This window comes from Chaetodon trifascialis, chromosome 2 (genome assembly GCF_039877785.1).
Source record: "Chaetodon trifascialis isolate fChaTrf1 chromosome 2, fChaTrf1.hap1, whole genome shotgun sequence".
Taxonomy (NCBI): domain Eukaryota; kingdom Metazoa; phylum Chordata; class Actinopteri; order Chaetodontiformes; family Chaetodontidae; genus Chaetodon; species Chaetodon trifascialis.
The window spans coordinates 26,073,861-26,087,963 of record NC_092057.1 but is presented as its reverse complement, the minus strand read 5'-3'; the positions used below and the strand labels follow the sequence as shown (position 1 = coordinate 26,087,963).

Here is a 14,103-nt window from a genome sequence, read left to right as displayed (position 1 = left end):
CGACTAGCCAAGAAATAGTTCAGCACGTAACACCTTCAATTAAAAATGACAATTAATAAAGACATTTTGTGGTAATTAGTGAGCTTTAGAGGTGCTGGTACTGTAGGTGGATTTTGTTACCTTTGGACAGCTCCAGTCTTTTGCTAAGCTAAGCTAACCGTCTCTCGGTAGCTTCACAGTTAAGACACAGACATGAGAGGGTGCGTGTTACTATCTATTGTATTTTTAATTACAGTAATTAGTCAGGAACAAGTTTCTGGAGCTGGATGCTTTGGCTCCCCTGAAGGTCAAATGATTTACGTGAGACATCAGTCTGAATTCTGGAGCTCACACTTTGTGTGTGACTGTATTTCCGTGTGTACAACTCGGGACTTTCCTTAAAGGGTATGTGTTTTGTATACAAGATTCCCACCATATAAAGTTGGTTCTGATTCTGATTCACTGGCCTCTGGCTGGTTTGACTTGCCTCTAGTCCCACGGGAACCACACCGGTGTCCCAGACAAATCCTCCTGCCAACACGCCAACCTCCAGAGAGCTAGGCCGGCTAAAGCCTCACTTCCCCTCCAGAGGCAGAAAAAAATCCAAACAAAGTAAACAGTAAGCACCTAGTAGTCAACTTCCTTATCCTTGTTAATTATTCAAAATCCCGGAGGAGAGACCGGCCCACAGTTGTCTTCTGAGTCACCTTTTTTTTCTCATACAGGCACTCACTCACCACAACGGCCCCCCTCTCCTCCTGCCTCCCCTTTCAACTTCAAACCCAGTCATTTCTGCAAGCTGCGCTTTGATTGTACCAAACACCTGTATTTTTCGAGGAGAGACTTCCTTGTGAGCCCCCGCCTCCCATCTTTGATTGTTAAACAGCAGTGGCGCCGTCATTACTGTCTGTGCGACTGATGCCGCCCAGCTTCCCCTCCCATCTTCCACCTCTGCCTTTTAACCGGAACTTTAATTGCTCAGAGAAAATTTGGATTGCTTTATTTTATCTAATTTTCAAAAACCCTTATTCCTGTGTATGTGAAGGGTTGTAAAAGTTGAAATGTGCCTCGCTGGATTTATCAAATGAACTGGAGATGATCACAGATTTCCTAACAGCCATAAAATGAGCACTGAACCCAAAAATGTCCTCAGATTTGTGAGAAGATGTGGGAACGTCTTACATTTAGAGCATAAAGTTGGTTGTAGCCAGATGGACACAGACACCCAGCGTTTTTTTCTGGCTCACCCGTAATCCTCCAGGAAGACAGACAGACACACACACATACACACACACACCTTTGCAGCAGTAATACCATGCTTTATTAGACGGCCTCTCCTGCCATCCTGTCTCCCCCCTCAGATTAATATCCTCTGGGCTTCTCACCAGCTGTTTCCGTCCCATAACACCCCTCATCTTCCTCCGACCGGCCCTCTGCTTCACATGGCAGGGCTCACAACCAGGCCCACGACGCCTGCGTGGCTCTAGGAGGGGTCTTCAGCTTAGCGCTGTACGTGTGTGTCAATATGTGAGCTCACCAAGGCTGAAAATATGTCACAGTGAGCTGAGACACAGCAGTGATAAGTTGATGAAATCTTTGAACTTATACACTTTTCCAGATTTCCACTGTTTCAGATGATTTTTTTGCAAATGGTTCGACCGTTTTGCCACACTGGAACTGATCGTTAACATAAAAAAAATCATTTTTTTCGAGGAAAAGCAGAGGCCAATCTTGGTTTGATTTAATCTGCATTCTTTATTACTTCATCAGTCGACACTACTGATGTCGACTTGATTTGTTTTATTGGTGTAGGATATTTACAAGCTTTGTTTTTCATTCACCCGTTTAGTTTCACTCTGTCTGTGCTTGTTTCTGTGCCGGTGTGTGTGTGTGTGTGTGTGTGTGTGTGTGTGAGTGTGTGTGTGTGTGCACGCGCACGTGTGTGTGTGTACTGTACATGTGCGCGAGCTCTCCCTTGGGTGTGTCTGCCTTTGGCTCAGGTGGGTGTTTACCTCTCTTGGTGTTTTTACTGTTTGTGTGTAAGGACAGACAGGATGTGCGGTGCTTGTCAGCACGCTCCGGGAGATGAAAGGCCGGACAGGGTGTGGAAGTAGCCAAGTGCTGTTCAGGTAACAGGTTGTCTCCTCAGAAATCGCTCAAGAATTCAGTCGTGTTGCCTTCAGCATTCCAACTGAGCCACAAGTGAACACCACTCACCACCAAGTTGCTTCAAAAAAGAACTCAACACCTCCTACAAATCTGGGCATAACTGAACACCGATAGGGTCCAGGTGCTGAATCTCAAAACACAAGCATTAGTCAAACATTTGAAGAGGCTAGATTGGCTCTCCTTGTTTCCTGTGCCTATAGATGTGCATGCGAACTGTTATTAAACTACTGCCATAAAACTCTTTGCATCACCAAACTTGACAGACGCAGCATGAGTCAGTTTCAAGAACGGGGCCCAATGACATGCATATTGATGATCAGTAGCTGCACCAGTCTGCTGTTGGGAATGACTGACTGAGAATGCTTTCAGTCACAGCAATGCAGTTGGGCAGGTTTACATGATTAGAGTCAGAACTAGCCTTTAGCATCCACATAATGACAATCTATTGTTAGCACAGGTGAGGTTATTAGTTTCACTCCATGTAGTCAATTCACTGCTAGGCAACCAGAATTAATGTGAGGGTGAGAAGAAAGATGTCAGTTAAACAAATGGTTAGCAGAAAACATATGTGGTTTATTACCTGCAGTAACTAATTACAACGTGCAGTTTCTTGCCTTCGTCCCAATACAGTGGAAGTGAGATGAATTCAGTTGACATTGCTCACAGCATTAAAAAAAGTAAAAAAACAAACAAACCCCAAAACAGCCTAATAATCAGACTGAATTCTCTTTTTTACCTCATGATTCAGTGTGAAATAATGTATTCATGTTAGCTCTGTTTGGGAAGGGTTTTTTCAGTGAAGAAATCAACGGTTAGCTTTAGCTAGCTTTTGTTTGGGGCAGTTCATTTAATTTTTTTGGCTACTTGAGGCAGCACAGCAAGCTGTGAGTACAAAAGATCTAAGCTGATATGACAAACCTGTTGCTTATTTACACTAACAGAAGACTTAGCATTTATTTTTATTATATTAGCGTTTCTGGACACCAGATGAATGTAAGTCCAATATTCGTTCTCTTTTAGCTCTGCTTTTGCTCTCCACCAACTCCTAAACAGCTAAATGCTGTGCTATTTACTAGCTAGTTGATAACTTTGACTTCCCAAAAATCCATTCATCTCCACTTTATTGTGGTGGAGGCAGAAATCTCCTGGACAAACTAAACTAAAAGTAAATCTACATTGCCAGATACCACCAGAGGTAAGCTTGAAAATATGTTTTTTTCATAATTGGGTGATTCGACCTGTTAAATTGACTGTGGAATGAAGTGAAGTGCAACACCCAGGTGGAAGGTGTTGGTAAGTGTGTGTGTCTGGAAAGCCTGAGCCCACAGACAGGAAGTGTCAGCGACATAATTCAATGAAACACCAGCGATGGGAGACACCCACTCGATAAACCCACTGACACACAGGAATTCGCCCAACTTTAATTACACTGATTAGCCAACATGTGATCCAGAGTACGGGTAAAAAGCAGTAGTGTGGTTTTCACCGTGCCAAAAACTGTGACTCAGAAAAGAGGAGACTCTTTACACTGCAAAAAGAACAGATACAACATATAAACTCCATTTTTCATGCACAACATACAGTCATCTTACAAAATATGATGCAGTCAGGAAGTAAACTAGTAGTCATGTTTAACTCCACTGCTATAAACTACAGCATTAAATACTAGCTTACCTGTGTATCAATAATAAGAATCCAGAAATATATAAAAGAAAAACTACTTTAGTAGTCTTTATTAATGACCATGAAAAACCCCTTTGGTTGGTGTCCATCGTCTTCCAGACACAGATCACTTGCTTTCTCTTTTTAGTTTGCTTTTAAGTGAATCAGCAAGACTCTCTAATGGACTGTGTGTTGGTGCTTTGGATACTTCAACTAAAGTAAAGGTTTACATAATTCACTAGTACTTAATAAGGTACAAACAAAGGTGGAGGTGAGTTAAGTGAGTACAAAATATGTAAAATACAGAACATGAATCCATATATTCAATGATTTAATGGAAAACAGACCAATTTAAAGGGCCACTCCAGTGATTAAGTATTGTACTTGCTGTTAAGGGACTCCCAAGAGACAGATTTTTAAGATGAATAGTCTCTAGTATCAAACTCCTAAAACACTGGATCCTACATTTCCCATAATGCCGCTCCATACAATCCTACCCTGATGGCGTCATCAGGGTTATATTTTTTCAACCTTTGTAAAGCTCCCTACAGAAGCCGTCAGGGTGCTGCCACAGGCTGAGCCGAACTCTGAGGAGCAGTCTGAGCTTCATGTTGAAATGGGTGGAGTGCCCCTCTTGCAGGTTTCTTATGAAAATGTTAATTTGTTTACTTTAGTGAATGCAAGGTAAGACGTCTGTCCAGCTCATCACTTTGAGTCACGCAGACATGAACTCATGAGTTTAAGTGAAGCTGATAATCAGCAAGTATGGCGAAACAAATACTTTGCATATAATTACAGTTTTATATACTCTTATTTTACAGTGGATATGGTGAGAGGGCAGGAGTGAAGCGAGGAAGAGTTTCTTTGCTGTTAAGTTGTGAGCAGTGACACTGGATTGTAATAAGTTGCAGTCTGTGTGTTGCAGGGACTCTGGGACTCTCTAACCCGGGCTGGCTGTGGGTTTACAGCCCTGACAAACAGGCGAAGGGGAGGCAGACTCATGATGAAGAGGTACATCATCATCAGGCCTGCTGTGCAGCTTTTCACAGGTGTGGACTGGACGCTTTGGGAGACGGTGAGCTGTGCTTGTGGCCAGACGAGACGAGACCTTTAAGTACATACCTTTGGATTTCTCGGTCACGTGACTCGGTATCTACAACCTGCCTTCTCGCAGCCGGCCGTCCGCTCTCACCATTGCAAATGAGGTAAACATTTTCTACAGCCGCGTTCACAGACTAGCTCTAGTTTACACACTGTTAGTCCTGAAGTTCACCCTTTTACTGAACCCCCCGAAAACGGCGCACTGACACGCAGCGACAGGCGCGTCGCCGCTCCGGAAAGAGGCGGCGGGTGTCAGTGCGCTCAGTCGGGCCTTATCTCCGGAACAAACACTGATCTCACTCCGAGCTCCGCCACAGCCTGCAGCTGCGATCAACGCACTTTCGGCGACACAGTTTCCGGATCGAAAGCGATTCGTGGTCACAAATGTGAGACGAGAGCGATAATAGAGCAACGTAGCGGTCGGATTTGTGAAGATTACAGTCAATAAAGTGCTCTGCACAAGACTGCCTCTTAATCCCTGTGTGAAAGGGATGGGCAGTGCACCGGCTCGGTCTGACTTTGTGCAAAAAGCTGGGTGGGGAATGGAAGGAGACTCGTCCTCCTGACTCCACACATGCATATTATGGTCAAACAGGGCGTGGGCTCACTTGTGTTGGGTGTCAAACACATTGTCAGATTCTTAATTAGTTGGAAATCAGGTTGTTTACATGAGCTGGCTACTTGGTGGAAGGAGCGCTTATTTGACAGCACTTTTAATTCCTCCGCCACATCCAGCCACACTTCTGCTTCCCACCCATTTTTGATGCTGTTTCTTTGTTGCAGGATGGCACAGGCTCCCATGTCATGTGATTGTTTTGTGTCCTTGCCCCCCGGCTCTCGCGATGACCATGTGATTTTTGGGAAGAACTCCGACCGTCCCCGGGATGAGGTGCAGGAGGTGGCCCACTACCCTGCAGCGTCTCACCCTCCAGGCTCCATGCTGGAGGTAAAGCAGCCCTGAACTCCCACAGCCCTGCTGCTGCTGCTGGCACAGCTGACTGACAGCAGGCTTCATGCATCACATGCTGACTGATTCACTGTGCACTTCCACACTCTGCTGCATTGCAGAAAATGAATTCAAAATAAAGAGATTCACATTATAAATTTGCTCAACGTACTGTACAAACTAACTGTGCCTGAGAGGGCACAGTGAAACAGAATGGTAGAATATTTACATGGGGTCTTTATGTAGAAACATTCTTTCCTGTTAATTTTTAAGGGAAGGGAAAGTTTGAAATCATTGATTAAATACTTTCTCCTTTTCACCCCTCAGTTGTGCAGCCTTAGTTTTGTTTGGCCAGGTTTGAGATTTCTGCCTCCGCCTATCCACAGAGGAGAGGAATGATGCTGTATTTTGTTTGTGGTTCTCCCAGCATTAAAAAAAAATCACCTTCATACAATCAGCGGTAACGTGTCTTTTCAGAAACAGTGTCCTGCCCACAGGATAACACACAGTCCTCGCTGTAAACAAGTTTCATTTAACTACTTTTTACACAACTGTTGACAGCTTGCTCTGTCCATGAAAGCCTCAGCACCAAAGCTGAAGGGTGAGCTTGAAGCTGTTAGCACAGATAGAAAATGGGTCTTGTTTCAAAGATCACACTCTAATTTCCTCTAAGTCAGCACCAGATACGGTACAGGAGTAACAGGAGCAGTCTGTTAAAAAGATGGTGCTGCTGAGTATTTGAAGTGTAAACATTTTTAATTTTCTCAGTAGCACCAACTAACTTGCATTCATACACGTAGATATTTCAAAACCTGGGCAAATTAAAGCAAAACTAAACCCACAAGTGGTACGAGTGGGAAAAAAACGATCATTTTAGGGAATATATTCATCTTCTCATCCAAAAGATTTTGCATTCTGCACACAACTCAGGGATTGGTAAATACATTTATATTTGGCAAGAGGATGTAATTCTGCTCTTTGCTTTTCACTGATTTGGAAAGTGGCCGTGAACTGACAGATTCATGGAACTTCTGTCCATTGCAACATTTGTCCTGAAGCAGATACATATCACTCTGAAACTTGGACCTTAATATTAACTGTCTCTCGATCACTCATTGTGGTCTGCAGTGCACATACATCCAGATCCCTCAGGTGGAGCAGACTCACGCTCTCGTCCTCAGCAAACCTGCCTGGATGTGGGGCGCTGAAATGGGAGCCAACGACCAGGGAGTGTGTATTGGGAATGAGGCTGTGTGGACCCGAGAGCCCATCGCTCCAGGAGAGGCTCTGCTGGGCATGGACCTGGTCCGGTGAGCATTGAAAACCTTTTGGCACTAAAAAAAGAACTATATGGATAATAAACAGCTTAGCCAATTTTAGCAACAAAGAAAAAATAATCTTCCGAGCCAATGGGAGCAGCTATTGCATCCTCATTAAGTACAGTTTGGGTACTGGATATTCAGTCGAAGTATTAAGTTAATCCTCTCAGGCTTTGATCAGAAGGGTGTGCAGACTGTCACAAGCATGTTTTGACAGGTGTAGTAAGTACCGTTGAAGCGTAGCACTTACAGTAGCATTTCCTCTATGACACATGGCAGAAGAGCATGTAAACAAACTCCACTGGTCCTCATGGTGAGTTAGAAAGACTAACTGATCAGACAGTGAATTCATAAAAAGATAAAAGGAGATAAATACATGATGATGAAAGAGTTGTTGGCATTAATGAATAACTTACTCACATTTATGACTGTGCAACTGATGCTTATAAAGAGCAGTAACGCAGCATGACTTTTGATGGTCAGACTGGGGTTGGAGCGTGGTGACAGTGCCTGGGCGGCGCTGACAGTGATCACCGGCCTCCTGGAGCAGCATGGCCAGGGGGGACAGTGCAGGGAGGATCCTGCACCCTTCAGCTACCACAACACCTTTCTACTGGTGGACCGCAATGAGGCCTGGGTCCTGGAAACCGCTGGACGGCTGTGGGTGGCGCAGAAGGTCACGGGTGAGGATGCAGAGTGAAGGGTGCATGTGGGGTCAGTTCATTTAGTCCAATGGGTGCTGAGCTGTTAATGTATGCTTACACACTGAGAGGAGAACTGCAGCTATATGTAGAATTGAATGACTGAAGACTGTTGCTCAAAACTTTCTGTATTCTTCTTTTCTGTACTCTTCAAGTACAGAGCAAGTAGCTTCAAGTTCATCAGTTGTTTCTCATGAACATTTCTATCCTGAATTTGTTCCTGACATACTTCAATACCCAGCACACCCAGCAGTCTGACTTCAGTCAGTACAGGACACTTATTTGTTTTTCGCCTGACTGTGCTAAAATGAAGCTGTGGCATGAACAGCATGCACCATTAGGGTGTGTGTGTGTGTGTGTGTGTGTGTGTGTGTGTGTGTGTGTGTGTGTGTGTGTGTGTGTGTGTGTGTGTGTGTGTGTGTGTGTGTGTGTGTACACCTGTAATGTGTGTCTCAAGCGATTTGAGCAGTTTTATCTGGCTAAAAATGGAAGAAACATCAGGAAGAGTAACTGAGGAGGGACCCCTCCTCTAGGGGGGACATACAACCAAAAACTACGAAGTACTAAGAATACAGAATAAGATTGGATTGTACAACCTAGAGGTCAAATACTGAGAACTCTGAGACAGTAAGTATCTGAAATGTCAGTTTACTTTGCACTGTTGAGAAAAATGTTGCTGTTAAGAGTAGTGAATGAGTTATCTTTGACTCGACTGCTTTCTAGCAGCTCTGTGAGGCTGTACCCAGACACAGCAGTGGTTTGAGCTACATGCTAACGTCAGCATGCTATCATGATGGCAGTGTCAATGCTAACATATTGCTATTTAGCAGGTGTAATGTTTACCACCATTAATAACTTAGATTAAAATGTTGGCATGATTTGCTAATTAGCACTACACAGAAAGTACAGCCGAGGCACATGGGAATGTGTGTTTTTCATGTATTTGGCCATCAACCGAAGTATTGGTCAACCTGAAATTTTGACCTGATGGCGGTGCTAGATGAAAATGTAAGGCATCACCAAAGGCTGACATGAAAACCCACTCAGTACTTAATGAGAAACTTGAGTTCAGCTCAGTGTGCAGCACAGCTGTGGACCAACCAGCAGACCACCTCTACCACACCGCTAGCATGACTCAAAGCATCTGCAGGGCTAAGGCTACAGTAGACTAAAGTTATGCATTGAGTGCGCGGCTTCTTAATCAGCCTTAAAGAGCAAATAAACACTAAACCACACAGGAGTGTTGAAAATCCATACGAAATATTTAAATACTTACATGAGTCATATTTGCTCTTTAATGTGGGAAGCTGAACTACAAAGTAAATAAAGCCAATTCAGATCTCTTTGTTCATTCTTCATTCTTCAACATGAGACCACAGCTTATAGAGATGTGTCATATAATTCAGGGAATCCTGAAATTGTGGTGAAGAGACGCTCATTCATCGGGGTTGGATCATTCTGTCAAGAGGAGATAAACCTTGCAAGCTGCTCTGCTCAGTGTCTATGCGCATACAACACAAAGAAGCATGCCTTACATAAACAGCATGTTTTTCTGGTGGAAAATGTGGCAAATGTTGCACTCCCAAACAGGAGACTTGTGTCTTATTTTAAAAGGCAAAACTTCTTCATCTTCAAATGCTAACAGCTGCTTTGTCTTCTCAGAGGGTGTGAAGAACATCTCCAATCAGCTGACCATCGGTGCTGAGGTCTCGGCAGAGCACCCGGAGCTGCGGAGCGTGGCCCAGGCTCAGGGCTGGTGGGACGGTGAGGGAGAGTTCAACTTCTCTCAGGTGTTCAGCCCCGAGAGCCCGCCTGCCAGGATGGAGCTGGCCAAACAGCGCTACAAAGGAGGCACAGAGCTACTCCAGCAACATGATGGTGAGGGTGCTCCTCTCCTGTATTTCCCAAAATGCCTTTGGACATCAGCCTGAGAGAACCGTCTAACACTCATCTACTTTGCCACGCTGTGTCTGGTCTCAGGCTCAGTGACGGCAGAGGTGATGATGTCCATTCTGAGGGACAAGCCCAGTGGCATCTGCATGGATTCTGGAGGTTTCTGCACCACAGGCAGCATGGTGTCTGTCCTACCCAGAGACACCAGCCTGCCCTGCATCCACTTCTTCACTGCCACCCCAGACCCGTCCAGGTATGTCACTAAGAATTCCTCAAGATTATCAACATCATTTAAGACTACAGTAACTCATTTCTACAACAAAATATTGACATACGAACTGCTGTAAATACAATCCTATGCTGCTCCCTTTACATGAAGGCTTTTCAACGTGCTGTTCTCATGCAGCCCTGCAGTAGTATTGGAAAAGCCTGAATGACAAACAGTGGCGGCATTCATATGATATTTATGTGTGTGCTGTTCTCTTTTAGACCAGAAATCAGCTAAACAAAAAGTTAAAAATGTAAAGAAGCATGTGGATTGGGAAAGTAGAGAGAGGTTGATTGATGCACTTCCAAGTAATTCCCAATGCTCAGCTGGAGAGTAACCTTGAGGTTGTGGGTCAGTGAACTGCAGCTGAAATGAACACAAAGTTCACCTGCAGAACTTTGTGAATGTGAGATAAAATGTGTAAAACTTGAAAGGTTCTGAAAACTTTCCTTATGCACTGTGTTTACTCCAACTTAAATGGGGCAGTTCTTTCCAGGAAAATGAATGATCGACTAAATGAACTGACTAAAACATCTGTCTCAGAACATTGTTTCTATGTTACGTAAGAACAATGTAGTTAGCATGAAATTACACAGTTCTCTCCAGGAAACTTTCAAGAAATTATTACAGCCCTGTAAAATAAAGCATAGGTGGTGCTTTATTTCCTGTATGTTTGAAATGTTGCACAATGTGTTTCATGGTGCTTCAATGGCCGCTGAGACCGCTGCAGTGCTTAAATATGCCACTGCTACTTTGGCGTTTCCCCCCAGGTCCTCCCACCAATAGAGAGCAAACATGTTCTACATGTTGGACTCTGCATTCTTCCCAAATTTTCTAAATTCAGTTGCATGCTGTTAGGCTGTCTGGTATGTCCTGTCTGGAGAAACAACCTGCAATGGAAGTGATGTGTTTTGCTTTTGTGGCATCCGAAAAAAAGTTGTTAGCACGGGCAGCAATAGCTGCATGGAATAGACAGTGAAAAGTCAACAGCCTCCAAACCTAGCGTAGAAATGGCTTTTACACTGATCGATCAGCTACAGCAAAATGTACTGACATTAGATTTCATGTCATTGAAGAGTCATTTCAATTTCAAATGCCTACTGTTGCAACTCAATATTGCTCCTCTCCTGAACTTTGCTTTTCCTGCATTCTGTCTCCACTTTGGAGTTTCTGAGTCTTCCTTTTTCTCTTTGCTCTTCCTCTCCCTGTCAACCCACCCCACCCGTACCCTGGTAGGTCTATATTCAAGCCTTTTATCTTCTCGGACTGTTTCACCCCAGTGCTGAGGGTGGTCTCCCCACAGTTCGGCCCAGACGACCCTGTCAGGAAGCAGCCTCGCTTTCAGAGCCAGGTGGACCGCAGACACGACCTGTACAAGGCCCACCAGGTGGCGCTCAACAACATGGAGACCAACCCGGTGGGCACTGATGGACAACCTAGGTCAATGATAGTCCTGCTGGAAGTTCCCATTCATTCCAAACTATTTTATTGAGTGTTCAACTTGGTCATTGGTTGCTGATTAATTACAGAGGAGTGGCACAGCTCAGGACTGACACTCCCAGCGCAGAGCAAAACACAACAGGACCTCACAGTCAGTGCAGACAAGACACTTGTTGTGAGCGTAGACTAAACATAAACACGCTCCAAGTACACGTCCAGAGCCAAAGAGCAGGGTTTCAGTCATGACTACATTGCAACCAAAGACCAACATGAGAACGCTGGGAGGTATTAGTGCCTCAGAACGTTGAAGTGACGTTCTCCATCAAGGCTGTTCAGCTGATTATCCTGTCTGAGATAACGTGTTTTTTTTGTTGAATCACTGTCAAATTTAAACCTGCGTTGAGCTTATGATGTAATAGTTGAGGTAGCATAAGATAAATTGACAGTCACAGAAAGAGCAGTGTGCTATTTACAGATGCAGTCAAATTCTCAATTTCATTCTATATTCACATTCAAAGCAGGTTTTCAGTATGTCAGTATTGTGCATTCACACAAAAAGTGAAAACTGAAGTATACGGTATGTAGTAATAGTGTGTTGTTGATGGACACTAATGCAATTCCAAAAGGAAATAGATACTGACAGCTGTAAAACGTTCAAGTGAGTGTGGTCGATGCTAAAACATAGTGGAACAGCAGAAAAAGTGTAATGAAGTCTGTAGCATTTCACTTAATATCGTCAGTTACACGGCATGCTAATGCTAACATTAGCCATCTCATTTGCATATTTTCCTCTTTGTACAAATCAGTTAAATGAAGGTGTATGATAGCAGGTGTGCAACTGCTGTCGTTAAGTCTGCGTCTCTGGTTGAATGAGACTTTCACCAAGCCGAGAGCGGGACCTGGATTCTAGTTCAGTAAATACATGACATACCAGGGCTTGACCATAGTTTAGGATTGAATCAAATGAGTGCACTGCTTAAGCAGGTTAAAACATATATGCAAGTACTATTTGACCCAGGTGTTACCGTCATTATTGACATGTCTGTCTGTCTTCTTCTGTCTGTGTCAGGACGAAGGTTTAGCCATCTATGAGATTCTGAGGGAGCTGGAGTCGCAGTGTCTGAGCGAGATTGCAGCCATGCTGAATGGAGAGATACCAGGAGACGAGCTGGGGGACTTGTTTTTCGATTGCGTGGACACAGAGATTAAGTTCTACCAGTGAGGAGGTGGGAGGCTTCAGGAGCTTCATTTGGTGTTGTACTGTGCATGAATGTGCTCAATGCTGTTAAGGGAAAACTTCTATCTGCAACTTTAAAAAGGTGATAAAGTGATGAATATGCATGACTGTGATCAAAATATGATGACATCCAGTAGCATTGCATGTTACAGAATATGTTATCTGTCTAGGCTCAGGTCATAAACCAGAAGAAAATTAGGTAAATTGTGTAAAAAGCACTTTAAAGGGGTGGAGAGCTCCGCTTTCTCAGTCCGTCATAGGAGCACACTACTTAATCACACCTGATTCAAACCCAATTTCATTATGATTTTCAAGATCCTTGAGAGCCTGTGCTGGTCTGTGACAAAGGAACAGACTGCAGGCACAAATGGTTGAAATATCTTGCCTGCTCACTGAGTATGAGACCAGTCAGAGCTGTCTTTTACTGCTGAAATCTGAACAGACCTGATTGTGATCCTTTGTCCTCCAGTGCATTTTTGGCATGCGCCAGCAATTCTTTGACAATGTTCCTGAAGAGCACATCAAAACAAACACAAGAGGGTGACAGCCTATCTGCGGTTATGCAGTAAGATCAAAAGGTTGCAGCCATAATGACAACTCGGTTCTGATTCTTACACGTTTCTGGTGTCTCTGCGTATGTTCCTGCTGCTCTAACACTTTGCATGCATATCTGGAAACATCCCTTGAGACTAAATGCCTAACGTGTGTAACTGTCCTCTGTTACAGCGCCCTCAGGTGGACATCCCTAGCGCTCGCACGGTTCACAGGAGAAGGCCCTGGGACTGATAAAAACTCTGTGTTCCTCGTCAGATGGGCCTCCGCCTCACTCACACAACACACATCTCTGACACCATTCCATCATTAACACAGACTAACTGTCTTAACTACACATGTGATTGGAACATTTTAATCATCTGTCACCCAGGGAGCAATGGCTGCACCTATTTAGTGAGTATAATGATGTAGACTACACGGGCGTCTATGTAGAGCTGTGAGAAGTTGCACAAATACTGTGAATATGGCATTTGTTTAACATTTCGTCTGTTGTTGCAAATGAATGGGCTGTCATTTGATGGCTACCTGTAGGGAAGGATCTAATAAAGAATGTGCATAGTCTGTCTTGAGTGTGTTGTGAGCTTTCTGGCCACCTTGGTGGTGCGGCTGCAGGTATTGGTAATGTGAGTGCGACATCACATTTTTTTAAGTTAGTTAAATTTGTAAATCTCTTCTTTTGAGCCCGTCCATTTCTCCATTTCAGTGTGTGGGGTTAAAGCTTCTCCAGAATGGTGACATAAGCCAGCCCAGTGAGGGTTAGGGGCTGCGTGTCAGTGAAGTTAAGAAAACAGCATTTACTCATCTCCTGCTCTGTGATTGTTCATTTCAGATGC

General features: G+C 44.0%; 2 protein-coding genes across 2 annotated transcripts in view; one reads left to right on the top strand and one right to left on the bottom strand.

The window, feature by feature from the left end:
* cwc25 (CWC25 spliceosome associated protein homolog) overlaps positions 1-14,103 on the bottom strand; it is a 109,176-nt gene that overhangs the window by 18,822 nt on the left and 76,251 nt on the right. The gene's annotated exons all lie outside the window — the stretch shown is intronic.
* scrn2 (secernin 2) lies at positions 4,810-13,830 on the top strand. The gene is made up of 9 exons (XM_070988412.1): positions 4,810-5,015; positions 5,695-5,857; positions 6,986-7,167; positions 7,660-7,859; positions 9,540-9,755; positions 9,858-10,023; positions 11,275-11,455; positions 12,548-12,704; positions 13,442-13,830. The coding sequence occupies exons 1-8, from the start codon at positions 5,011-5,013 to the stop codon at positions 12,698-12,700; spliced, it is 1,266 nt and encodes a 421-aa protein (XP_070844513.1). The 5' UTR covers positions 4,810-5,010; the 3' UTR covers positions 12,701-12,704; positions 13,442-13,830.